We start from the raw sequence: 25534 nt of genomic DNA on the forward strand, positions 1-25534 counted from the left end.
CACAACTGGATTGAGCCTGTTGCTCAGGATGTGAGGGAAGGTGATGGGCAGGAAGTTCCAGTTCCAGTAACCTAACAGGAAATTCTTTCCTGTTTGACCCTATTGTCTCCCAACTGACAGGATGAGACATGGCAACACGGGATGTTAAACGTGCGGTGGTCAGGATGTGTTTTTGCTAGAGCTTGAATACTTTACATGAAGTAAAGTAATCTGTATTTCTTATTATCGCACATAACAGCATTGGTTTATTCTTTAGCACACATATTCAAACATCTTTTTCTGTCATTGCTGCTGTGTGTGACTTACTGTATGCATTGTTTGTAATCGGCTTGTGACATTTGGCTCTGAGTCATTTCAGTGCACTGAAATAAAACCTGAACAAGCGATGCACTTTTACATAAAGAAGTCTGTTTATTATTTGATATATATATCATATGCATCTTCATATAATAGTTCTAATACCAGTAAGTCAAAAATAATAATCATATTATATTTATTATATATATATAGATATATAGAAAACTAATCCAATAATCTACTTTTTACTTGGACTTTATTTCCTTGTAAAAATCCACATGGAGAAACGTATAATCTTCTCCCCAGCTTCAATATAGGCGCTTTAAGGGAGCAAAGAAGATAATACAAAAAAGAAAAAATTACACCTGAACATTGCATCTTATAGAACTAGAACATCTGTCAGCAGCTAGTAATGATGACCATCTCGGTTTAAGACACAGGAAGAGGTTGTTTTTTTTTCTTTGCTAGAACATCTTTGACAAATATGCTTTTTGTTTTGTTTTTAAATTCAGTTGAAATGGCTGAAAACGTTGAAGACGATGGCAATCATGTGATCGGCTGAATGTGGAGACTGAGAGACGGAACATTAGATTACACCAGTCTCATTACACACTCTGAAGATGAAGGAGAGGAGGGAGAGGCTGGATCAACAGGGAGGCAAAAGTGTTTGGAAAATGATTCAGGTTTAGAACGGCAGGGTATAGAAAGTTTCATTTATGTGCTTCTCCACCAATGATGTACATTTGTAAACAGAGGGTATCGGCACAAACAGTGCCGAGTCCTCTACATCTTCTCTCACCGATCCCCAGCGTCTCTCCCTTTTTTCTGTGTGCTTTCTGGGAGGTAGCCGTGTCACAGTTGGAATGGAGAGATATCCACTCTAATCCATTTAGCTGCGGCAGTCTTCGTGGGTTTTACCAACCGCACTAATAGCATTTCCCCCAAAACTCCCCTCCCATTCTCTCGAAGTCTCGATATGTAGAAATGAAAACATGGAGGCAGTCTGTTTCAGGGCTGTGGACATGGAAGAGGCCATGGACGACGGACCATCCGGAGTCGTGGAGGATGGCGTCCAGGGGTCCTCGTGTTTATCAAGGCCAGAGACACTGGAGGGCTGTACCTCTGCAACCCCTCCTCCGTTTGAGGAGCCTAGCTGGTCAAGTTGGGGTCAAGAGGAGGCATCAAAGCTAGAAGAAGAACAAGAAGAAGAAGAAGAAATATCTTATTATTACAGTATAAAGTTTGTGGTAAAGGGTTACTCAAAAGGGATAGAACTAGTAAATGCATGTGTTTGTTGGTAGAAACCTATTTGAAGGATTATTTTTATTTGTGCTTAGATTAACACATGTATTTCATGAGAATTGTGACAGTAATAGTGGAATTAAATTAACCTGTTTTTGATTATGAAACTATTTATTAGGGGTCTCCCCGTCTAAGAATTATTATGGTTGAGTCTGATTGGTCAAGTCTTGCTTATTAGTGACTAATTGTCAAATCATGCGCTGCTGTCCAAAGTACTGTAACAGAGCAGAGGAGATCTATAGGCATAAAGACAGAACACGGTTTCTTGCTGGATGTAAATAGAACTTTCGGCCCTAATTGTGGCCCCCCATTGTAGCACAGACAGAAGGGAAATGAAGAAACAGTCAACGAGAGAGAGACAACTGCTCTTTCTATACGCCTCCCCCTGCTTATTTTGACAGGGAATCGTTCATAAATTCAAAATATATGTAGCGCTCCGATAGTTCTTTGAATTTGAAACTGCAGCCATCTGTTGGTCTTTCTTGGCCTTTCTGAGGCTATCGTCAAGATGCTCAGATAGCGGCTTGTAAAGAAAGGCACCACGAGAATTCTGATGTGATTCTGATGGTGAGTACTCAATCGTGAAATATAATGTTTGCAATATAAACATTCAGATTTTCACAGCAGATATTTTTGATTTGTCATTGTAGGAAAAAGGACAGGTATTCAGGTTTCCCAGTATGCCATGACAGTGAGTCAGCATGCACAGTACTACGACCCTGATACTGAAGCAGCTACAAGGAAATCAACCGCCATTGATGTTAATATTTACAGCTGTACATGTCAAAATGACCCTTTGAAAAAGGCCTGTTCCCCTATGTTCTCTTGACAAATATGTACAGGTCACCTGCCTTTTATTCCAATACAAATAATAAATGTAACCTTGAAAGCTACACTCAATCCTTACAAATGCAAATGGTAATAGCTTGTTAAGAAATGGATTTTGCCATTTGCCAAAGGGATTTTTCACAATCTGGCTACCCTATGCTATGCTCTTGGCTTGTTCCTGAACTATAAAGCATTAGACAATGATTTATTAACCATAAATAAAGCCATTAGTTACAATTTGTCAGATAGATAGATAGAAAGACAGCCTAGCTTCAAAAATCCTGTGAACGCAAATGAAAGAGACGAAGAGTTTAAGAGAGTAAGATGTTCATCACTGCAGGCCTTTGTGTTGCTTATCAGTGACAGATCCTGCGTCTGTCTCCTCCACAGCAGAGAGCCCAGGGACGGCCATGGAACCTGACTTCAGTGTGCATTGTTAGCACATCCTCGTCGCTTTTCTCTGAGCTTGCAAATCATCTGCTGACATAAAGTACACTTTCTTCCGTTCCTCACCTGAATCATTGATATTTTTGTATTAGGCACAGAAGGAATGACGGAGTGAATGTGAAAGAGAAGAAAGACGACTTCAACTGCAGGTAGAAAAGGTCACCATATATGGGAGAACGACCATGAGAATGGGTGTGAAATATGCACGTTTGCATGTGCGTCTTATCTGGCTGGGGGGGGGGGGGGCGCGACTATGCTAGCGGGGAGGTATGTCTTGTCTTGCAGTCATTAAATATTAACACGACCATCTCGACCTCCCACTGGGGCCTGATTGAAGATGTAGGATGGCACACGGGGACAGGATAGGGTCACCTCTAACTCTGTAGTCCCACTGTAATACCTCTGTGATTACACCTGGGTCAGACCAAGCATGCAAACACATTACTCATCTGGAGCTGGGACGCTGGCCGAATTTAAGGACTGACCCAGCAATTGCGTAGGATCACAACAGATTAGAAATCAGAGATATTGTGTTGATCACCTAATGATTAGCAACATTATGTTGTACAGTCCAGACTGAGAGATTTCTAATTGTCATCACAAATACCCTCCAACCAAACTGTTAAACGTAAATAGGTTTCAAGAAGACTCTAGCTAAAGGAAGCACTCTGTATGGTAAAATAGAATAATGGGAGTTAATTACAGGATTATGGGCCCTTGTGGAAAGAGCACACAATGACCTTCATTGGCTGTTCTTTTTCTTTCAAAGACTTTAATTAAGGCACAATGAAACAGAAACAAGGTGGAGAGGGGTTCTTACCTGTCCCATAGCTTGACATTTCTACAGTTGTTGGTGCAGCAGCCGGCTGATATCAAAGCTGTGACAAAGAGAGAGGAAGAGACGAGTTTTCAATGTGTTGTTTTGACAAGAGAAGAGCGCCTCATTAATCAAATTATTTGGAGCTGACGTCTATCTTTTTCTACCGCCAAAACAAGGGGAAATTACTCATTATTAAAACATGGTGATGAAGTACTACCAGCTTTTGTTCTCAATTGAAATGTAGTAATGGTGGAATTGGTAATGTTTATTAGTGTCCCAGAAATCACTCGCTCAAAAACTGAGTGAATAATATATAAAGAAATACAATTGCTTTTTTGCTGAGAGTTTGATGAGAAGATTGATTCCTCTCTCATGTCTGTACGTTAAGTTTGGAGCTACAGCCAGGAAGCGATGAGCACAACACCTCTGTGCAACTTGCCTGGAGCCCCCGAACAAAGACTTTGACAAGTCACTCATGCAGCTGTTCACCAAGAATGGAAAAAACAATAATACATAAATTACTGTTAGTATGGTTTTGGTTGTGAACAGTTTAAACAAAAGAGATTTAACGTATAAATTAGTTAGCATTAGAGGTGCTGGTTGGCAGATCTATTTACTTTGGACAGAGCAAGGCTAGCTGCTTCCCCTTGGGTTCAGTGTTGCTAAGCTAGGCTAGTTGCCCCCGGGCTCTCAGCTCCATACTTAATACTGACACGAGAGTGGGATCAACATTCTCATCTATTGGTGTGTTACATTTGTACTGGGAAGTCAGAATTTATGAGTTCCCAGTCGGAAAGTTCAACTTGAAAAGTCAGGAGAACCTCACCGACCCCAACGTCAGACTTTGAGATGGCTACCCCGCGCAAGTGAGAGCTTTAGTAATAAACTGTTTATTAGCACTTGTGTCTTATTTGTGTCTCGTTAAATCAACTGTACACACAGTAATGTCTAACTTCTGTGGACATGTTGTTATCTGAAAAATACTGCGTGATGCGTTATCATCTGCTATTGCTAAGAAAGGCTTCTGACTGCCGAGGTAAATGAAACGCAGCATGTATTTATTCTATTTGTTCAGTATGTTATATCTCATTCAATCTAGATGCACAGGTAGATGAGCTATTAGCATTGACTGAAAGACATAGTTCACTCAGACAGTCCATGGCCACCACTTTAAATTGTGTTGTATAGAGCAGCTTTTATAACTTTTCCTCAATCGCCCCACCTCGTCTGTTTCCATCTCTGCTGCAATGGGGCAAGTGACAGCGAGCAGAGTGGCACCAACATTCGCAGAAAATGTGAATCATAATGCACACACACAGGCACACCTACGAGCAGACGGATTTATCTAGACCTTAATCTCAAACTGTATCAAATGTAAGACAAGAAGATACAGTGGAACAAAAGCAGGAGACTAGGGGGGGTGGACAGCGAGAGATAGAAACAAAGATTTATTTTGCTTAAGGAGTGATAGATTACTTAGTTCACTAAAAGTTCAGTTGTGCTCTCTCACACTGACAAGTGTAAGACATCACACTATCGCAAAAAAAACATTATTGTCCTTAAACACAAGGCAGGTGCTGGACTCTATCTTGACATCCTTGACCAAAACCTCCTGGGCTGCTTTATTTCTGCTTGGCAAGAAAAATGTTGCTGTCAAACAAAATGGTGTTAATCTAAAGCTGTTTGAAAGTACAGGACACACAGTGTTTGCCCTCTTACTCTCTGGCTCTGTGAGCACTTCTGGTCAGAGCTTGGTTCAGTTAAGCGGTCGGAAAATGCCTTTGCCTTAAGCGGTCCAAGCTTTAAAACATTGTTATCCCTTTGTCCTTCAAAACAATTGTTTTATCCTTGCCAGAACCCCCCCCCCCCCCTCCCCCCCCCATTTCTCTTTCCACCAACCGTTTCCTCCCCATGAGCCCATAATCATGTTTTCAGCACATTTCCTCTCCTCATTAAAGATTCATAACGCTCTTGTGTCCGCCGAGTTCTGCGAAAGATTCCCGTAGCCACCTTCACTAAGTTCCCTGCCCCTTCCCCTGCTCTGTTTATCTACGTGGGGGGAGGGGGGGGGATGCAAAACGGCAGAAAGAGATATAAAAACTCCTCTAAAGAGTCGGGGGATGCAGCGGTGGGCTGGAGGGTATTATCATTTGGAGGTCAGGATGCACAGAATAGAATTGATTTCACGGCTAAAGCAGAGCTCACGGATCAGTTAGTGGGTGGTAAATACATCTCACATCTCACTTCCTCCTCACACACAAACAAAGATGCAGAAAGTCTACAGGAAGTGTAGCTGATAGCTGTTTAGATGGTACAAGTAGGACTTGGTCTGTACATGCTCTGATGGATCAATAGATGCAGGAAGTGTGTATTTTCGGAGCAATGGACGTTTGTATATGTTTGTATATTCAGTATACCGGGCTGTTGGACAAATAGGCATCTGGTGATCTGGTGACTTTTTTTCTGACAATTGTGGTTTCGGAATAATGTGCCATCAGAACAATGGGCAGTCCCCCACTTAGTGAGGTTTGACAATGTATTTATTCGAACACAATACAGAAACAAACAAAAAGTCCACAGGAAGTGCAGCTGTAGCTATGTAATTGGTACATTTGAAAGCAGGACTTTGTCTGAACATGCTCAGATAGATCGATAAAAACATGAACTGGCCTAGCATTGACATCCCATCAGTTTCTGAATGTGTTGTTTGGTTGATGCCGGAGTCCTATGTTGGTTATATTGAAAAAAAATATATTAGGCCAACAATTAGGCCCACTCAGTTCCAGATGTGTTAATCTTTCAAAATAAACACATGTCTGCAACGCTTTGCCATCACCCTGCTGTATGAAGGCCCCTCTGTTCCTGGGCTCGTTACCTTGTCTGGGACGTCCAGATCAGTTTCAAACATGCTTGATATTTTAGTCTTGTTGCATTCTTTTTGGTGTCAGTGTCTGACTACAAAGACAACATCGAATGCACAGTTTAAAAATATGCCAGTAAAGAAAGACACCGTGAAAGATATGAAGCAACAGCCCCTGAAAACAGTACGGCTTCTTGTTCAACGTATCAAGCTAACTCAGTCCTGCGTGTTAGGAATCACCCGCTCAAGCACAAGAACAATTAGCTTAAATGGATTTACTGTCTCAAGGTCTGCAGTGTCACACACACACACACACACACACACACACACACACACACACACACACACACACACACACACACACACACACACACACACACACACACACACACAGGTCACAAGATTACAAACTGCTGCCTTGTGATGGAGCAGTCCTGTTAACACACAGCAGGCAAGTGGCAAAATCCAACAGAATCCCTTTAAAGTGATCAATGTCTAATGAAATTTGCCTTTCGACCTCTTCAAGGAGAGTTATGAAGTGAGAACTCATACTTTTGGACCGTGTTTGTTGATTTAGTTATAAGCAGGGCGTTAAAACCAAAATTGGATTTAACGGGATGTGAGAGATGTGTAAAGGGAAGAGGGCTGTGTGGGTCAGTGCAAGAGCATAGGCCATAGATAATGTGATTACTGGAGAATAATGTGGAGACTAAGCTCCCTTAAATTCAACCTCTGTACGCTATAGCTGGAGTGAAAGGCTCTAAATTTCCCCACAAAGAGATCTGTGAGATTGGCCGGGTAGAATCTTCTCCCACACTGAATAGCTCTCTGTTCCGGATGGGGACCACTTGGTGTCTGGAGCCAGACACCAATTATTAACTAAATATAACTCATAATCTTAGTTCAAGATTTTTACAAAATCAGACCCCTTTTGTTTCATGAAAATTGTTTAAGGAGGCTGGGATCCAAAGCAGCTCTGACAAAAAATCTGAATGAGTGGTGTATCCATGTATCCATATCATTTGTCAAAACCAGTAATCACCTTGTTATTGATGTCTGAATCAAGCCAGTAAACACAAGAACATGCTCTCCTCACGGCTGCTCATCTCTCAATCCTCTATGATCCGTCAACCCCCCCCCCGTCCCCCTCTCTCCTTCTCTCGACTTACAGGATCAATGCAAGGTAATTCACATGGCCGTTCCCTCAGATCTCCTAAAAATCTGCCACATAAATTATTCAGGCTGGCTGCGCAGGAAAGCCTGTGGAGATGCATGGTAGATCAGTGACCTTCCGTTTAGCTAGCAGTCAGTCAGACAATCAGGGAGACAGTCAGTCAGTCAGCGAGGCTGCTTGGCAGGAGAGCTACTTGTCTTGATGTCCCTCGGGCGGCTACAGTCAGTGCTGTTACGTGCATCTCTGGAGCGCGAGGCTAAGCTCTGAATGCATTATACAGAGTAGCCAGAACACATACACCAAGTGGAATCAAAAAATTGGTCATTTGTGGATTCAAGTCAGAGTTTGGTCAGTCTCACAGAAAAGCCCCAGTCTTGTGAGCCTAGACTTCAAGTCAATAAACCACTTCAGGCCTGGGGAATTTAATGGCTTTGGTCGTTTCTGCTGCACTAGATTGTAGCAGCGATATGCTGATTGGCTACACTGGTTGTCAGTCATGGACGCAGTCGCTGTCAGTCAGTCTTGGAGAGACCCTGGTGGCTTATCTTTCTTATTCGATCAATAATAGTGTGAACTACTTTGTGTAAAGAAATAATAATATCAAGGTGTCATTTACTAAGGCTGCGTTTTCAAATTCATGAACAAAATGGCAGCCTGAGGTTTTCTCCAGACCTTATAAATTATATAATATGTCATGCTTTAAGTCATTACACTATAAAGTAATGACGTACTTTTTTAGGCCAACCCGGAAGTTAGCATCACCCTGCATTTTTTGTTCAGCAAGATAATCTCTACAAATGAACACAACTTTTATGAATTTTGAACTTTTTTTGCAATCAGCAGCAGTAAAAAGCGTTCGGCTATAAACAAGCAACACCATGACTTTCACATCACCACCACTCAGCTGCAGGCGGACGATTGTTGGCTGTGATGACACTTAATGTCCCCGACAACCTCTGTACTCACATTTAACCACTTGTTAGCAACTGCCTTTTTTAAGACACGTAAAAGCTTCAAAATTCACGAGGGCCGTATTTACTGACATATTTTATGAACACGTTACATTTTTTAAATATTGAGTTAACCACACGACTTCTTTCAGGCATCTAACCAAAAACCCGAGACCTGACTCATTTCAGGGTTTTAGGACTCGTTCCTGCAGTACTCTGTACACCATGCTTAAAGTCACTTCACTATTGCTTACAGTAACCACAGCAATGATAGGAAATGTTGCATTGTGTCCTTACAAAGTGTATTTCCCCAAAATCACTGGCTGCTTTCCTTCTGTTAACATCATTATTTATTATGGTATTATAAGTTATGGTCAGTGTCTTCTGGCTACTGTGTAAGAACTATAATGAAGTGAGTGAGGGCAGCAGGTATTAACGACAAATAACTTGGAGCCGTGGTTTCTGCAGTTTGGCTCACTGTGCGGCTGAAGTAGACTGTGGAGAGATGAGAGCAGGAAACTCACTGGAGTAGAGCTGGATAATTGGAGCCCGGCAGGCGGATCAAGGCTACGAGGGTGTGTGTGTGTGTGTGTGTGTGTGTGTGTGTGTGTGTGTGCGCGCGTGCGTGCTATCAACTATTTGTGTATTTCATATTTAATCAAAACAGATAAGCAGAGCAGGAGAAAAAAAAACAGAATACCAAGATTTATAGAAGCTGTCACAACGTCAGCCTTTTACTCTTCTTCTGTTGCTTTTGTCCTCCGTGTTCAAGCCCCCACGTCATCCCTCCATGTTTTTCAAGGGCCCATGATGTCAGTCGCATTGATGTTGTACTCATTCTACTATGACTCTCAAAGGTAAATTAAATATTTAAGCGGACATTTGCAAGATAAACTGCTGTTGTCCTATTTTAACATGTCACCACCCATCACTCCTCAGTGCTGTTGAATAATATAACAGGCCGGGCATGTACAAGACTGTGTGTGTGTGTGTGTGTGTGTGTGTGTGTGTGTGTGTGTGTGTGTGTGTGTGTGTGTGTGTGCGTGTGCGTGTGCGTGTGCGTGTGCGTGTGTGTGTGGGGCTCAGATGGGTGTTGATGAGATGCAATATTGGTAGATTTCTTTGCCGCTTCCTCTAGCGCCGAGGATCTGCATTTAATGGCTTCTGTCTCCTCAACTCCCACATGCCTTTGGACCTTGATGACCCATGTCCTCAGGCCGAAACTTGTTTACACTCTCTCACACTGTTTTGGCTCTCCCCACCCTGATGAAAACAACTAATCCTTCTGTGGTTGTGTCATGTTAAAAGGCCCTTTGTATTAAGATAGAAATAATGCAATGCATTGCATCAGATATATCTTTTTATTTTGAGGCAGTTTATTTCAGAACAATGCAATGAAATATAGAATTTAGTTACCATTGCGCCACGTAAAGCCTGAGGGATGAGCTGACATTAACGCTGGTGTACGGTGGGGGTTACATCTAGGTGTGGACAAGCAACTTGATTTCTTGAACAAAACTTTTTTTTCTCGCATGCCTCCGCCTCAAACGAATAATTCAAAACAGAGAAAATACTTTAATTTACTCTTGAAATTAAATGAATGACTAATTGATACACTTCCGCATAAACAGTCTCGCCCTTGCGAAGACACGCTACTGGTCCGTGCAAGTTATAAATAGTAATGTTTTCGTGAATATGCATGCTGCTTGGGAAGTGGTGAGCACACGACTGGATAAATGAGACTCGGATTATACTGCACGAGTTGTGTGAGAGTTTGCAAACGGATACTTTGATAAAGCTGTTGTTAAACGCAGCTCCCATTTAATATAATTCAGAAAGAATTCTCTCCATTTCTGGATTCTTGCTTCGCCATGGAGGCATGCGAGAAAATCAAGTTTTCTTAAGAATTCAAGGTAACACGGGGAGATTAACTGAGATAAATAATAGTTTCAGCTCTTTTTTATAGAATAAAAAGACTGCATCCCATTAGAAAAAGTTGAATATTAAGAGATATCAATAAAAACGTTTTATGGCAAAATAATCTGTAAATGAATCAGCTTTCATTTAGAGAAACTATTAAGAACAATTAACATACCTGCACAGAAAATGACCATCTGCAGTTCAAAGCAACCCAACAATCCCTTCAATTACATATTTCACCTGCAGCCAAAGCACTCGCAAAGCCAGATGAAAGAGGTAATTAAATGTACCTTTTTGCTGTAACAGTAAAGGAAATGAGTCAGTCAGTCTGGAGCAGTGGGGGGTAATGGAATTGATTTAAACATCTCCGAGAGGAAATCTCACAGACTGAAAGACTTTTCCGAAAGAGAAGGGATGATATAATGACAGTGGTGCCAATCATTTCACGTCGGTAGGATCAGCCCATACATCCGAGGTAATGGGAGCTGAGCACGGGCCTCGCTGTCATTCTCATCAGGAATAACATTACATCAAATGCACATAATGCACAATATGGGCTAGGAGATTTATGCCCCAGGAAATGGATAACTACATCCTGGGTGTTGTGAAAGGGAGGGATAATAATGTTGTTATATTTGACATGTTATGTTCCCGATATGTTATCTCACTTTCTATCCCTGTTTTAACAGATGTAGCAGATGGTGAGGCAGTAAAAAAAACCTATCAGAGTGATGGCAGAAGCAAAGCAGCTCATCACCGCTGCTTGATCAGTGACACAAATGCACAACAGACAGACAAGCTAACCGAGCATTAAAGCGAGACGATGCAACACTTTAATGAGAAAACAACACATTCTTTCTCTTATAGATTAAAAGTCGGACTAATGAAATACACTATTGCTCGATTTATTGCTCTCAGGGGTTTTGCCAATGCCACCTTACCTGGTCTGGTAGCTTCTGGTGGTTACTGTTAGCTATCTTTATCCCTTTTCAGTCTTGGAATACATAAAACTGTTGTCTTAATCTATCTGTTATAGTAATGGCTTTTTGTCATTCAAACGTACGTAGGTGTCAATTACATAAATATTTGTAGTGGCTTTATTCAGACATGACAGAACAATGCTTGTATGCTTGTATTTGGAGAGCGTTGGTGGGTTAAACAGTTATTATGGAATATATAATATGAAGGAAGAAGAGTGTTATCTCACAAACTGCATCAGTGATGGATTTTTCCGTTGAAGCCTTTGTTAATGACCATCATGAGACGCTCGTCTCCCTAACAATAAATCCCCTGGTAAAAAAGTAAAAATCATTTAAATTCTGCCTATTATTTTGCTACGGTAGAGCATGGGCAAGCATAGAATTTAATGTATATTAATATCATATTAATATATTAAGTTCAGTTCTTGTTTAATTTACATTTGCTCACATGCAAACGTTTACGCATGGTAAGGATGAAAAGTCTGCTGATTTAATTTTTAAACAATCATCTTCTAAATATCTCAAAAGTGCTCATTTGCCTCGTGTTTAATTAAACTGATTTTACCGACTTTATTTGTGCATAGCCTATCAAGTGGTAATTAAGGACAAATTAATTGCACTTCATGAATCATGGAAATTACTCGGTCCATTTAACTCTTGACTCTAGAGATGCAACAATGAATCAATTGACCATTTTCGGCATATATTAGATTAAGTCATTGTATATGGAGATGTCTTGCTTTTCTGATTGATGTCATATTAAAGTGAATATCTTTGTGTTTTAGACAATAAGACATAAAAAGACATAATCTTTGGCTGAGAAGATGGGATGCACTTTTCTCATTATTTTCTGACATTGTATAGACCCAACGATTCATTGATTCATTCAGAAAATAATTGGCAGTCCAATCGATAATGAAAATAAATCAATCAATAGCCCTACTGGTCTCCAGCTGTGCCACTTTGTTTTAGTATTTAAGCAGGCATTATACCAAAAGTGTGGCCACACTTCTCTTAAAATTCTGTTAATGTCCTTATCAAACTCACTCAGGCTGAATATACTGAACATTCATTCAAGTCATTTTGACTAAGGAAACAACATGGACATCAGATCTAGACCCAAAGTAAGACAGTATAAAGCAAACATACAGCTGCACACCTGTACTGATGCACTGATCTACATCTGTCCAGCTCCACTCACCTCCTTCGCTCCCACCTGATGCCCTCCGACTGCCAGCTTTCAGCATGACGCACAGCTACAGCTGAAGTAGCTGAACGTAGCTAAATGTGGTTACTGCTGGTGACTTTGGGACTGACAGAGGTTCCCTCAGGCCCAGCGCTGCCCTCGTACATGGCAGCTACTCAACTTCCAGTTAATTACCTGGCCTAGCAAGCTAATTTCCTCTTAGCTCAGTGGGCCGTTCCCTATTGGCACTGCGTAAGAGGACAAAGACTGTGCTCCATTCCACTGAATTTGCGTGTCTACCGGATGACTGGGGTGACTGTGGAACATTTGTCATATACCTCTGGGGTTTGGGCTGGAGCGACGGTCGTACACGCCAAGCAGCCTCCTTCATAACTCACACAGCCACTTAGCTGTGGAGCTGTTGGTGCTGGGAAATGTTTGGATGCACCCTACGACAGCCAACTGCTCGGCATGTTCATAAATACTGCTTGAATTATCAGTTTTAATCAGTTTTAACGACAAATCATTACATTTGCAAACATAAGAGTGCCAGAAATGCTGCACATGCACAGACATGTTCATCTTGGTTATATCTGCAGCATGTAACTATTCTCCTTGCATCCTTCTTATTTATAATTTAGCTTGCCAAAAATCATTTTTGTTCTCTTGTAAGAGACATTTCACACTCCATTTCCCATTGACATTACTGTCGTCCTGAGTATTCGGCTGAAATTACATATAAAGGACCAAAAACGTAGCCTTCTTTGTTTGAGTATCACACAACAAAAAATATCCTAGATATATTCTCCATCCAGGAGAAGCAAGGTTTAAAGAGACGAAGCTGAAGGCGGCTTGATTGAAAATGATGTGCACAGGTAGATAAACAAAATGCCTAATCAAACACTCCCTGGTTAATGGCTGCACTGATGGCCTATAGGCAAGGGTGTTTGGGATAATTGGTCTCAAGTGTGATTACAAATTCAAATGTCATGATAGCATTTAAAAGTAACATTTCCCCCTTTGCAGGGTTGTGATAAAGACATCCACCTTGAGAAACGAGAATGTCTCTGAGGGCCTCAACTATCTCTGGAGGCTTTAACCTGCTCTCATACTTTTACTGTTTTAAAGGCGTCAAGCAGGAAATACCTTCCCAATTCTAAAATGAAAAATACTACCCTTATTTGTAGGAAAATGCGGTAACATAAACGTTTTGAAAGAGTCTTCAGCGATAGAAGATGCGTCTGAACTATGGATTTCACATGAACAGATACTTTCTGAAAATGTGACGTTTTTTCTACAGTACCACAGGTACAGGGGATCAGGGTTTGACACTAAAGCGTTCCGTTGTGCCTTTTCTTTCCCTGATAAAACTACATTGTGAACAATACATCTGTGTTGAAATCGGCAGGAGGAGAGCTAGCAACGTTAGCTGCTAGTAGCTGGTGGGCAGCACAGTCCTGCTAACAGCTAACGATTACGTTGCATTGAGTTACATTATGATGCATTCAAGCTCTATTCAGTAAAAATGAGTATGGGGCAAATGTAAATCATAACATTATTATGGTGTGTTCAAATATAATCTTGTAAAATGTTGTTTTTTGGCGAGAAATGTACAGTTGAATACAGTTGTTGAAGGAGATGTTCAGCAATATAAAATAGATATTAGAGAGGGAATAATGACCTGTTTGACTTCCTAACAAAAACCAGTATGCAAGAAGTGCATGTTGAAGTACATGGGATTTATTTAGTTTTAGTTTTACCGTGAAATTGAATTAGGTATCGAGAATTATGGAATTTCATTGGGATTGGTATCAACTACAAAATTTCTAGTATTGTGAAATCCCTAGTCTGAACAAGTCAATCCACATCATGCCACTTTGCTAAGTTTAATTCATAATAATAGGAAAACCTGGTATGGTAGGCAGTACAGATGATGTTGTCTGGTAATAATACTAATCATTTGAATTACAGCAGCCTAACGTTCCCCCAAATCTTTTCATGCCAAGCAGCTGTGACAAACATTTGAGTTTTTTCAAATGCCGCTTAGGCTTTGAGACTTCACAATTTGTCAAGGGGATGCTTTCCATCCATCGCACTGGCAGACGAGCGAGGGAGAAGAGATAGAGTGGAGACAGTGGAAGAGAAGATGTGTTGTAGAGAGGAAGACAGAAAAGGAGGGGAAGAAAACAGCCAGTAATCCACTCAAATACTTCCTCAACCCTCTTTCCGCAGCTGAGCTTGGCAAACAGCACATCCTTCAGCCTCCTCCCGAAAGAAGGCTTTGTAATCAGAGTTTTGTCTCTGTCCGTCAGCTGGTTGTTCACAATGGCAGCCAATTAGGATGGAAGGAGGGAGAAAGACAAGAGAGAGGAGCGAGAGGGAGAGAGATATCCTGGCTTTCGCAGTGACAGTGGAGAGGAGAACATTATCTGAGGCCACAGCTTCAGTGATGATTTCCTGTTGCAAACAGGCAGCAGCACTTCTTAACAACAGCCAGAGGAGCTGGATAGTCTGAACTGATGCAATTAATATAATGAGAATGAATGAGACAGTAGGATGATCTTTGCTAATTTGATCAGATAAAATAACATAAAATGCTACAATGCTGCCAGTGTCTGTCAGTTCTGATTAGGTCAAATTTGCGGTGGCGCTGAGAGCTCAATGCACTGCAAATTTAGAAAACACATGCAAAAAGACACAACACAAGTAGATGAAGGAACCTCTTTACCAATTTGACAACACATTTTCAGCATATAAAAAACATCATCGCCAACTTGACGACACATGAGCAGCATTTAGAAAAAGCACTGCAAGAAGCTCACAACACAAGGGAAACTGTTTGCAGGGCACACTAAGTGATGAACAAGGCTTGGACACGCCACAATCGTTGCCGTTCGTGAATTATGAAGTTTGAATTATAATTTTTTTTGTGAATAACTTCCATAACTTAGTGGCAATAGACAAGTGTTTTGCTTTAACTTATCTTTATGAAGTAAATGTTGATTGCACAATGTAATGGCTACAGAATAATGACATCATAACCGTAACCATAAGTGGTGTGGATGCTTACTTTTTGCCTGAGACTCAGTGTTTAGCATCATATCATGTATGTAGCCAACAGTTGCATATTTGAGACCTTTTTACAAGGTTTCCATTTTAAGACTTAGCCAGAGAAGATTTTCAACCAATACACAGAGTTGGCGTTATTTAGCTAGCCAGCTACAGCTGATAAAATCTGGGTCATGTATAGATGGTAACCCTCGATTTCCAAAATTCTCGTAAGATAGTTAGAGTTAGACGTTGACAACGTATGGTTAAGGTAGGATAGGTTGTCGGGCAGCAAGTCTTGCAACGTTTTCGCAACGTTTTTGTAACGTTACGCAAATTGGGGGTTACCCTCTAGACACGACCCAGATCAGCTGTAGCTAGCTAGCTGGTCCCTGGCTCAAAATAAGGAGCCTGCTAATTTCCGCCTGTGAAATCAAGTACCCATAGTTTCAAAAAGAACTAGAATTTTGCATGGTTAACCTGCAACTGTTGTCATTGTAAACTGCATTTGTGCTGTGCAAGAATAGAAATGGAAAGCTTGATAACGCGGCTATGTATCGTAACAACAGTAACTAAAGGGGTCTGGACGGTCAATTACATAGTTTTACAATGTGTGTGTGTGTGTGTGTGTGTGTGTGTGTGTGTGTGTGTGTGTGTGTGTGTGTGTGTGTGTGTGTGTGTGTGAATGTGTGTGGCATTCATTGGCAGTACAAGGGCAGAGGTGCTCCCACACACTGTAGTGTCTTTATTTCCCTCATGCGGTCTTTTTTTCTCCTCACGATCATCTGAGTGGCTTAAGCTAATATGCAGAACTTGTGATTGCTAAAGCAGAAAACATGATTAAGTCTTTCCTCTTTTTGAAAAAGGCCCTGCAGTGCAGAGATCCTACAGGCTTAGCGAACAGTCTGGGTTAGGAGACTACAGTGTTCATGGCTGATTATCTTTCACTAAGAGGCAGTCTATCACATGGAAAGATGGACATATTTTTTCTGGGTCACAACTGACCTGAAGCTTTCATGTTATATATGTTCAGACCAATATCACATACAGTGTATTAACAGGCTTCACAGCTACATCTTTGTATATGACACTATAAGACACTATTTATTGCTATTCAGGAATTTGTCAAATTAAAAAGTGGCATGCAGTTATTTTGTCTTTTCTATTTTTCTAATTTTCTAAATGCAATAATGTCTGGATCATGTATTGTTGGGATGAGAAAGCTTTTTCTTCTGAGACAAGATTTTAAGTACTCTTCTCATCATTTTGGGGTGGGTCATAGCCTTCTTCCAGCTGTAAACATAACAGAATATAGACCCTTTCTCACTGGACAAAAAACCCACTACCATCTGGTTTTTGTTTTAAGAGGGAAAGGTTACAATCGGCATTTATTCCAGGGACAAATGACTGCAGTAGTCATGGTAGGGTGACCAGATGTCCCGAAAAATTCAGGACAGGCCCGAATTATGAGCATATGACCCGTTTCCCAAATCCTGTCCTGTTTGTCCAGAATATTTGAGTTTTGATTAGTCATAGGCCAATAACACATTAAATGCAGACTGTTATGAAACATTGTTTTGGTATGTTATGTCTTTAGTCTACACGAATTATGGCTCGTTGTAGTTTTCTTTAGCAGTGCACAGTCGTGCAGTGAATGGATAAAGAACTATGCATAGCGGCAACGCATGAGGTTGTTGAATTAAAACATTTACGGAGGGAAAAATACACTATCTGCTGCATGGAGCTCCTGGGACCTGGTGAACGTCCAGCCAAAGAGCAAAAGGGTTACTGCAGGTAGTGGGAGGAGGAAATACCTGTGGATCATTGCTGCCCTACAAGACCCAAACAGCCTTTTGCAAAGTCTGCAGGAAAGAATACTGCTATTATTATTATTATTATTATTATTATTATTACTACTGTTACTACTGCCACAGTGAAGGCCTGCAATCTTGTATGTACGCTCTAATTTATATGGAAAAAAGTGTATATGTGAGATTAGCCTACCAAAAGATGCAGAAGCAGCTTGTATTAAAAGGCTGCAGAGGTCAGAGTGTTGTTTTACTTTCCTTTTGGATTTTGTCAGGAATTTAAATGGCCTGAGCTTCAGTGCTGTCGAGTAGCTTGTGAATGAGACTTTCATTTGTCTGGATAAAACACTGCTACAGTGACCCTGGAAAGGACACTGTGGCACATCCACCCAAATCGCAAACACACACACACACACAAGCACACATGCAAGTACATAAAAAATGAAATAATACTGTGCAAAAGGCTTAGAGGATAATCCAAGCGAGTGGAGTGTACTACATCGTCACAGGAATTAAATTCCCTCTTCGTCCAAAAATGGACATGGCAGTAAGGATGGGTCAGTGCATGACACACACGGACACAAAGCTGCTCTCTTTACTTCTCCTACCTCACAATATACTCTATTCATACTGTTTGTTTTCTACAGTGCATTTTAATCTGTCAGCAAAGTTTCCTACCAACAGTCTGGTTACATTTTGAAGCAATTATTTCAGTATCGGCAACCACAAAAGCAAAATCTTCAACCTCCAGCTAAGTGTTATTTAATTGCATCCCTAGTAACTGTAAATACTGTGTTGTGACACTTGAAGTAAGTGTCCTTGTCAGGTCAGTGGAGGCATGGCGGCCCTGTGGGGACATCCATGATAGAGATAAACAGCCATTCGGACAGACGACCATTATGATACACCAATATGACTCTCTGGCAACACGCACACACTCCTCTCACACACAGGCAATCAAGTCTTTATGAAGCTGGTTAAAGGCTATGTGTTGCATATATTTCACTCCAAGCTAAGTTCACAACAGTTATGCCACAGTTGGCAAACCACCAGACTCGAGGGCCAGTGAGTGCCCCTGTGCACTCACAACATTTTCCAATTAAGGATTGACGAGGCATTAACGTGGCGTGGCCTTTTGCAGACATCATATGGGTTTCAGGTTACATCTAGATTGAAATCACTTATAAAGCTACAGAGCACTAAAATATAAACAGAATGATGATCCAACTCAAAGTTGAGTGTCTTTATAATAATCCGGTGCAATCAGCAGAGATTGAAAAATGGCTAAAGAGAATGTTTACTACTCGACTGTAATTTCTGAGGCTGCTGTGGCTGCGTTGTAATGCTTATCCTTCAGCAATTTATTGTGTTGATTCAATAAGGATGGGGGTTTTTCACCAAAGACAAAAAATAATGGTCACAATTGAAGCAGCAGAGGTTGAGATATTCTGACTTTGACGCTGCTTTGCATTCAAAGTCAAAGGTCGGTATTCTTTCCGACCTCCAAGCGTTCCAGGTGCTTGATGTCAAACATTAACAAAAACAAAAAGGAGATTTCTTTCTTTGTTTCTTTGCAGATTTGCAAGCTTTTTGACCAGCCTTGTTCATTTCAGAGGTATGGATATGTTTGCTGTGTATGGGTCTACAGAACTAAAATCACATCTTTCTAATTTGTTTAAATGAATAAGGCTTTTGTGATAACAAGTGACATAAATGCAAAGTGTTGCATATCTCCTCATTTTTGTGCAGAGAAGATAACTCTCAGAGATTATTTACCGCTACCAGCTACCTACTATGGGGGACATATTTTGCAATCCATTTACTTGCAGAACAGGTTTATGTATAGCATGTATTATTTTAATTAAGTACAGGCAAATATACTTTACGTTGCCTTTTAGATGATGGTTTACCATTTACAATGTGCACTTCCAGGGATACTGCCATTGATGTGTGACGACAGAAAACTGCTCCCTCGTGATGGATAGATGGATTTTCCCTGAGTTTACAAGTAGTAAATTCAGTAAATTCGAAAATGTTCAGAGTTGTCTAGAACGCAGCATTAGTCTCCAATATAGGTTAAGTCCCAAAAGCACTACATTTCCTATAATGCAGCACAATATTGTCCCTTTGTAAGACCATCTCTGTCAGGTAAATACCCATTTTCTTTCAAAATTCCACAACTTCAGTTTGTTACAGTCAAAACATTTCAGTCTCCAAACCAACAGGCTGAGATAACCTTGATGACATCACAGTTACATCATCATTTTCTCAGACTTGACAAAGCTGATCCCGAGCCACAGATGACATTATATAACTGTTTTCACCGGCTGAGTAGTACTCCCTGTGACTAGTGAACTGATCTTTATTCTGTGAAATATGTGGCGTGCCCCTTTAAGATCATGCTAAGGTTAGCAAAGATAGCACACAGTCATTTGTCTTTGCTTTGTAATTGTAAACAAAAAAAACAAATAATCAATGAGCATAAATGACTCATGGTTCAGTAGCAGTGGCACATAATCTCACATAACTAACTATTGACGTTACTTCATGAGGGGTAATTGAACTCCTTCCTATAAGTGTTGGAATCTCTGCTCTATGTACACTGTTTCTGTTTCTCTTGTAATTTCAGTGTCATATTGCAAAGTCAGGCAGATATTTCACCTTGAGGAATTTGTCCTTTAGCTTCTGCCAGCTCTGAGCCACTCAGCACTTTTTTTCCCCCGGACTCCAGAAATCATTATCAGCCACTGTGGGGTATTTAAACAGCCGCCAAGTTGGTACTTTGATATTCCTCCTTCTCTCCGACATCCTTAACTCTCACTGATCTCGCCGATGCAGCAAAGATTTGGGGCTAATTTTTCATCCAAAAAGGTGCATGTGGGTTGCAACGCTACACCACACACTGATATCAGAGCATGGTTCATTTGAGTCGAATCGGTTCAATTTAGATACAGAACGTGTAAAATAATCAAATAATCTGAACCCTACTTTCGCTCTCATCCTGTGGGCCAACCCACATTCCTCTCGAGACGCCAGAGAAAATCAATAATGGTGTAAATTTTGCAACAGTCAGAATGAGGAAGAGTATCGGTGTTTTTCTCAATCAAATAAGTATGTTGTACAGTAATCGCATTTCACGCAGAAATTCTCCTTATTTATTTCTTTTTACAGAGAAAAACCCTGCTGTCTACCCTACTGTATCATCCAGTGCATATAAAAGTATAATGTTCGGTTGTCTGCCAGAAGCCGTCATAAATTGACTTTTTACCCAGTTAAAGCCACATTTTTACGATACACTTTTTAGATCTTGGTTGTTTTAACTATACATTTTAACTGGATGAAGGTGATTGTACATTTGGGTCTTAAGGTATCAGAGAAACAAGCTGAGCAAATATTAGTGACTAGCTCACAGCCCCTCAGTCCTGTGTCCACTGGGGAAATACAGATTTGTAATGTGAAACTGCTTAACTCAGTGTTTCACCAGTTGAAATCACCTGGTGCGTTTGTTTTTGAGAGGAGGAAACCTCTGTGGATAATTTGACTGCCGGTAAAAACCTCCTAAACGATGAACACTGAAGGAACCCCAACCAGGAGAAGCTGACCGCATCGATGACAATGGTTTTGAAGCAAACAACTCCCATGATCCCACGCTACTTCACCCCAAATTCCGTCATTTGATATTATTTTGATTAAGATACAGCTAGTGGCACTCACACACACCTACCATTCATGCCATTGTAGATGCTCCGATGGTGGGGCGACAGCTCGTCTCCGGCCGGCCTCCTCTGCCCGTCTCTCACAGGGCTGCCGAACTTCACATGGTCAGGGCTCATACTGTACTGGTGCCGATGAGTTTCAGGGCTGCCCCCCTGGATCACGCAGCCCTTTTCATGGTGCTCTGTGGCCCCTAAATGTGCCTGCCTGGGCTCGGGGCTCCCGCAGCCCAAACTGCTAATGCTGCTCCTGTGGTGCCTCTGATAGAGCTCCCCGCTGCCTCCCTGACCCAGGAAGTGCTGCCTCTGGCCCAGAAGAAGATCAGAGGTGTGGTGCTTGGGGTGCTGCTCCGGACTGCGTCGTCCCACGTTCCTCCCGTATTTTTCCGGGCTGAGGCCCCGCATGACTCGACTGTGGTCAGGCACGGATATGGAGCCGCAGCGGGGCCGGCAGAGCTGGGGCAGGGTGTACGGGTACTCCAGGCTTGTACTCCGGTGGCGTCCGGCAGGGTGCTCAGGGCTGGACATCTCCCTGTCTCCACTTCCGCCTCCTATTCCACTGATGCTGCTACACCTGGGTTTGTGCACAAGCTCGGGGCTCCCCTTTTCCCCACCGCTACCAAGCCCACCCACCCCGGGGGCCAGGTGAGGCTGCTTATGGTGAGGGTGATCGGAGCTGTCAGCGCTCCCTGCGCTGGAGGTGCTGCTCCCGTCCCCCACGTCTCTCATCAGGAGGCCCTGCCCGGGCACCAGCAGCAAACTACTCTGGCTGTCTATAGAGTTGCGGCACCCTCCCATCCCAACACTCCCTCCCCCTATGCTTCCTCCACCGCCACCTCCTACACCTACCACCCCCTTCTCCTCGTCCAGCAGCAGGCAGAGCTCCTTCAGCTCCAGGTTCTCCCGGATTACCTCCTCCTGTCGAAGCTCCAGCTCCTTGAGTTTCTGGAGGTAGAGGGTCACCTCTTTACGCATGATGCTGGCACTGTAACGTCCCAAGCGCTGCCACTCCCTGGATACGCGTTTGCCTTTCTGCCGATCATCGTCCAGGAAGCAGCACAAGTCCCGCAGCTCCCGGTTGTCTTCCTGCAACTTCTGATTGATATCCTAAAAGGAAGAGAAGGAAAAGACAAGAGGGAAAGAGATGAGTTAAACTGAGGCATACGCATTAGGAAGCAGAAAGAACCCAAATGTGCGTTTGTTTTGGTAGAAGACAAAATAATTAGTCTACAATAGATTTAACTCTGACTAAATCGCTGCAACAATTGTCCAATTTCAATCCATTTCACTGCGCTTTTAGATTTCAGTACGCTGTATGCAATCATAATGAAATGAAATCCTAATCCTCTCTGTCTTTCCCCACAAAAGCACTGACTCACTGTGTGCCATTCAACGTGAAGTACATAATGTAGATTACAAAGCTCTGCAGGAGATGGAGAGGGCCCCACACAGAAAGGAGAGCAGCAAAATCACACGGCCTGAGCATTTTACACAGCCAGCAACGTTTACTTAAACAACCCTCCTTCACCTCCCCAAGAGCTCCTACTTTTCTCCCCTCCCTCTCCCGCTCTCTCCCTTTCTTACCCTCCAGCTCTTTCCTGTGTAATTACGCAGCTCGGATGGGTGGAGAGGTGACGAGGTCTCTAAAAGAAAAGCAAATGATCCCCATGTGTTTCATCTGAGGCTACCTCAGGCTGGGTCTCAGCTTTAACTGCAAATATTGTGGACACAGTGCCACATCTTTCCTATTAGCAGTGCAGGAAATGAAGGCAGTCTAAAGGTTACTGGAAAGGAGAATGCTTGCAAAAATACTTTCCTAGAAAATGCCACGTTGTTCTAAAGGCAAATTGCACCACACATGCTGTAGATTTATGTGCAGGAATAGTCTAGGAATGTGAGGTGAGCGAGACTCAGACAGAAAGAGATCTGGACGCCAGGTTTGAGCGTTGGCATATGAACAGAGGGAGATGCTCTCAGCTTTAATACAGGAGCATGGATTTCTACCTCACTGGCCTGTACTGCACTCACTTTTGTGTTTTATAAGCTGAGTTGTAGGTAGGGCCGATATGACGACACGTATAGACAAAACCATTGAAAAATCTCTATTGTTTCTATCGACACATAGGTTAGGCCTATATTTATTTATTTATTTCTCTATAGTTCCACTTCCATTTTGCACTTAAGTTCTTAAAATGAGAAAATAATTGCCACTTTTCCTTCGTCAAGTATTTGATTCATACATCACGGATGTGTATTTATTTATTGAACTACCAGAAAATATGCTATATATTGTGATATCTATCATTATCGAGATATGAAATATATGTATATAGAAGTTTTGACCATATCGCCCACCCCTAGTTGTAGGGAAACATTCTGTCATTGATTTCCCTTTCCTTGTTAATTAAACTCTTCTTGAATTTCCCAAGAGTAGAATGAAAACTATAAGCCTTCCTCTTGGTGAAGCATGCCCATAAAGTGTGCACACAGGGTCTACCTTCATCCATATTAGACTCTCATCCAGGCCTACACAATGGCACAATGAACTCCAATGATACCATCTATTCTCACACCATGTTTGCAGAGGCGCTCACTAAACAGCAGAGCATCCCTCCTGCCATGCGCGCTCTCAGGTGTGCTCCAAACCTATGATCTCATCCTTCACCAATGCGCGCCCCCCTCACCTTCAGCCCCCTGATCTCGTTCAAGTGTAGTTGGAGGCTGCGATTGACCTCTCGGATGAGATTCCCGTGATCCAGAATCACGCTCATCTTGTCGGCCTCGGACCGCCTGAGCCGCCGCACCAGATCGTCCTTGGTCCACTTTAGCAGCTCCTCGTCGGTGAGACCGGAGATGTCCTCCGCTGGACTTTCCGTCTTCGCTATCGACAGCTGGAGCTGGGGCTGGGGCGGCGGAGTCGCCTTTTCCATTGGCACAGCTCCTCCGGCACCGACAAAGGGCAGAAAATAGTCAGAGGCTCGTTGGCAACCTCTGCTCGCATCCGCTCCCCGGTCGACTTAAGGTGGAAAACGGTTACCGGCAGAAAGTCAGTCGCATAGTTTGGCCTTTTTTTCTGTTGCTCGCGACTCTTCCACTCTCTGCTAGCGCAACAGCTGACGATGCCGGCTGAGTGCGATACAGTGGAAGCTGCTCTGCTGTCTATCACTGCAACATCCTCACATCGAGGGTGCACTATGCCTAGCCTGCTTACAGTGTGAGTTATCGCCTCGGTTTAGAATCCAAATTTGGTCCCAAACAAGTGAGAAAAGCTTCGGCGGACAGTCGGTGCCCACACCTGCCGCCTGTAGGTTCAGCACACTGCGAGTGAGACAGGAGAGAGTCCGCTGTACACGACTGAAACACAGAGAGAGAGGAGAGGGAAAAGCTCTCCCCTCTCGCGCGCTCTATCTCTCTCTCTCTCTCTCTCTCTCTCTATCTATCTATCTATCACTCTCTCTCTCTCTCTCTCTCTCTCTCTCTCTCTCTCTCTCTCTCTCTCTCTCTCTCTCTCTCTCTCTCTCTCTCCAGGGGTTTATGCTCCACCAAAAATACAGCTTGGTTACAGCGCCACTTAATGTTCAGAAACACTCTAAACAAGCTGTGCGAAATGATGAGTTCACTTGCTCTCGGATTTAGGCTACCTGATGTGCAAGTGGGAAAACGCAGCTTTAGGTTAGGTTCCGATATCTCTCCCAACCTGATGCATTGTGGAAATGTGTTGACACGGGCAGCACTTACAGCACAACATATAGACAGTGAAATACGTAGTTGCATAAATACGTTTGCATAATTATGTCAAGTGGTTAACAAAAAAAGAAATTAAAATATTTGTATAAAAATATACCCATTCACAGACAGTAGGCTAATGTATAGTTCAGCTGTAGGCTACTAAGCATTTGCATTGAAAAAAAATTGAAAATTCATCACACTTCATAGTAACTCACTGAAATTGCAGCCACAACTATATTATAGACAAGATGCTGGCCTATAATCAAGTGATATCGACGCAGAGATACAAACGACCCAGTATGTGCGCCAAGACCTGAACGCAGCACAACCAGCAGTTGCCAACTGTTTCACTCCAGCACCATGGACAGCTGCTAATGGGGAGTAATAAGGCTTTGACCTTGAAATATATTGTTAAACAGTTTACAACATAGAGCAGTGTTGATGCTAGTTACCATTCGTTACATATTTCTAA

The 25534-nt window shown here is 42.2% G+C and overlaps 1 protein-coding gene across 2 annotated transcripts; it reads right to left on the bottom strand.

Moving 5' to 3' along the window:
• Nucleotides 1-388: 388 nt before the first annotated feature.
• On the bottom strand, nt 389-24738 carry ccdc85al (coiled-coil domain containing 85A, like). Of its 2 annotated transcripts, XM_029443011.1 has the most exons (4): nt 24018-24738; nt 21345-22440; nt 3695-3752; nt 389-1484 (listed from the first exon to the last, which is right to left on the bottom strand). In XM_029443011.1, the coding sequence occupies exons 1-4, from the start codon at nt 24261-24263 to the stop codon at nt 1466-1468; spliced, it is 1419 nt and encodes a 472-aa protein (XP_029298871.1). In that variant the 5' UTR covers nt 24264-24738; the 3' UTR covers nt 389-1465. The 2 variants fall into 2 exon arrangements, with proteins under 2 accessions (XP_029298871.1, XP_029298882.1); XM_029443022.1 differs by lacking the exon at nt 3695-3752.
• Nucleotides 24739-25534: the final 796 nt, after the last annotated feature.

Source organism: Cottoperca gobio, chromosome 1 (assembly GCF_900634415.1).
Source record: "Cottoperca gobio chromosome 1, fCotGob3.1, whole genome shotgun sequence".
Classification (NCBI taxonomy): domain Eukaryota; kingdom Metazoa; phylum Chordata; class Actinopteri; order Perciformes; family Bovichtidae; genus Cottoperca; species Cottoperca gobio.

Coding starts and splice junctions, on each gene's coding strand:
- ccdc85al (XM_029443011.1), bottom strand. CDS start 24,263: ATGGAAAAGGCGACTCCGCCGCCCCAGCCCCAGCTCCAGCTGTCGATA. Junction 22,441..24,017: donor ACGAGATCAGGGGGCTGAAG/GTGAGGGGGGCG, acceptor TCTTCCTTTTAG/GATATCAATCAGAAGTTGCA. Junction 3,753..21,344: donor CATCTACAATGGCATGAATG/GTAGGTGTGTGT, acceptor TCTTTGTCACAG/CTTTGATATCAGCCGGCTGC.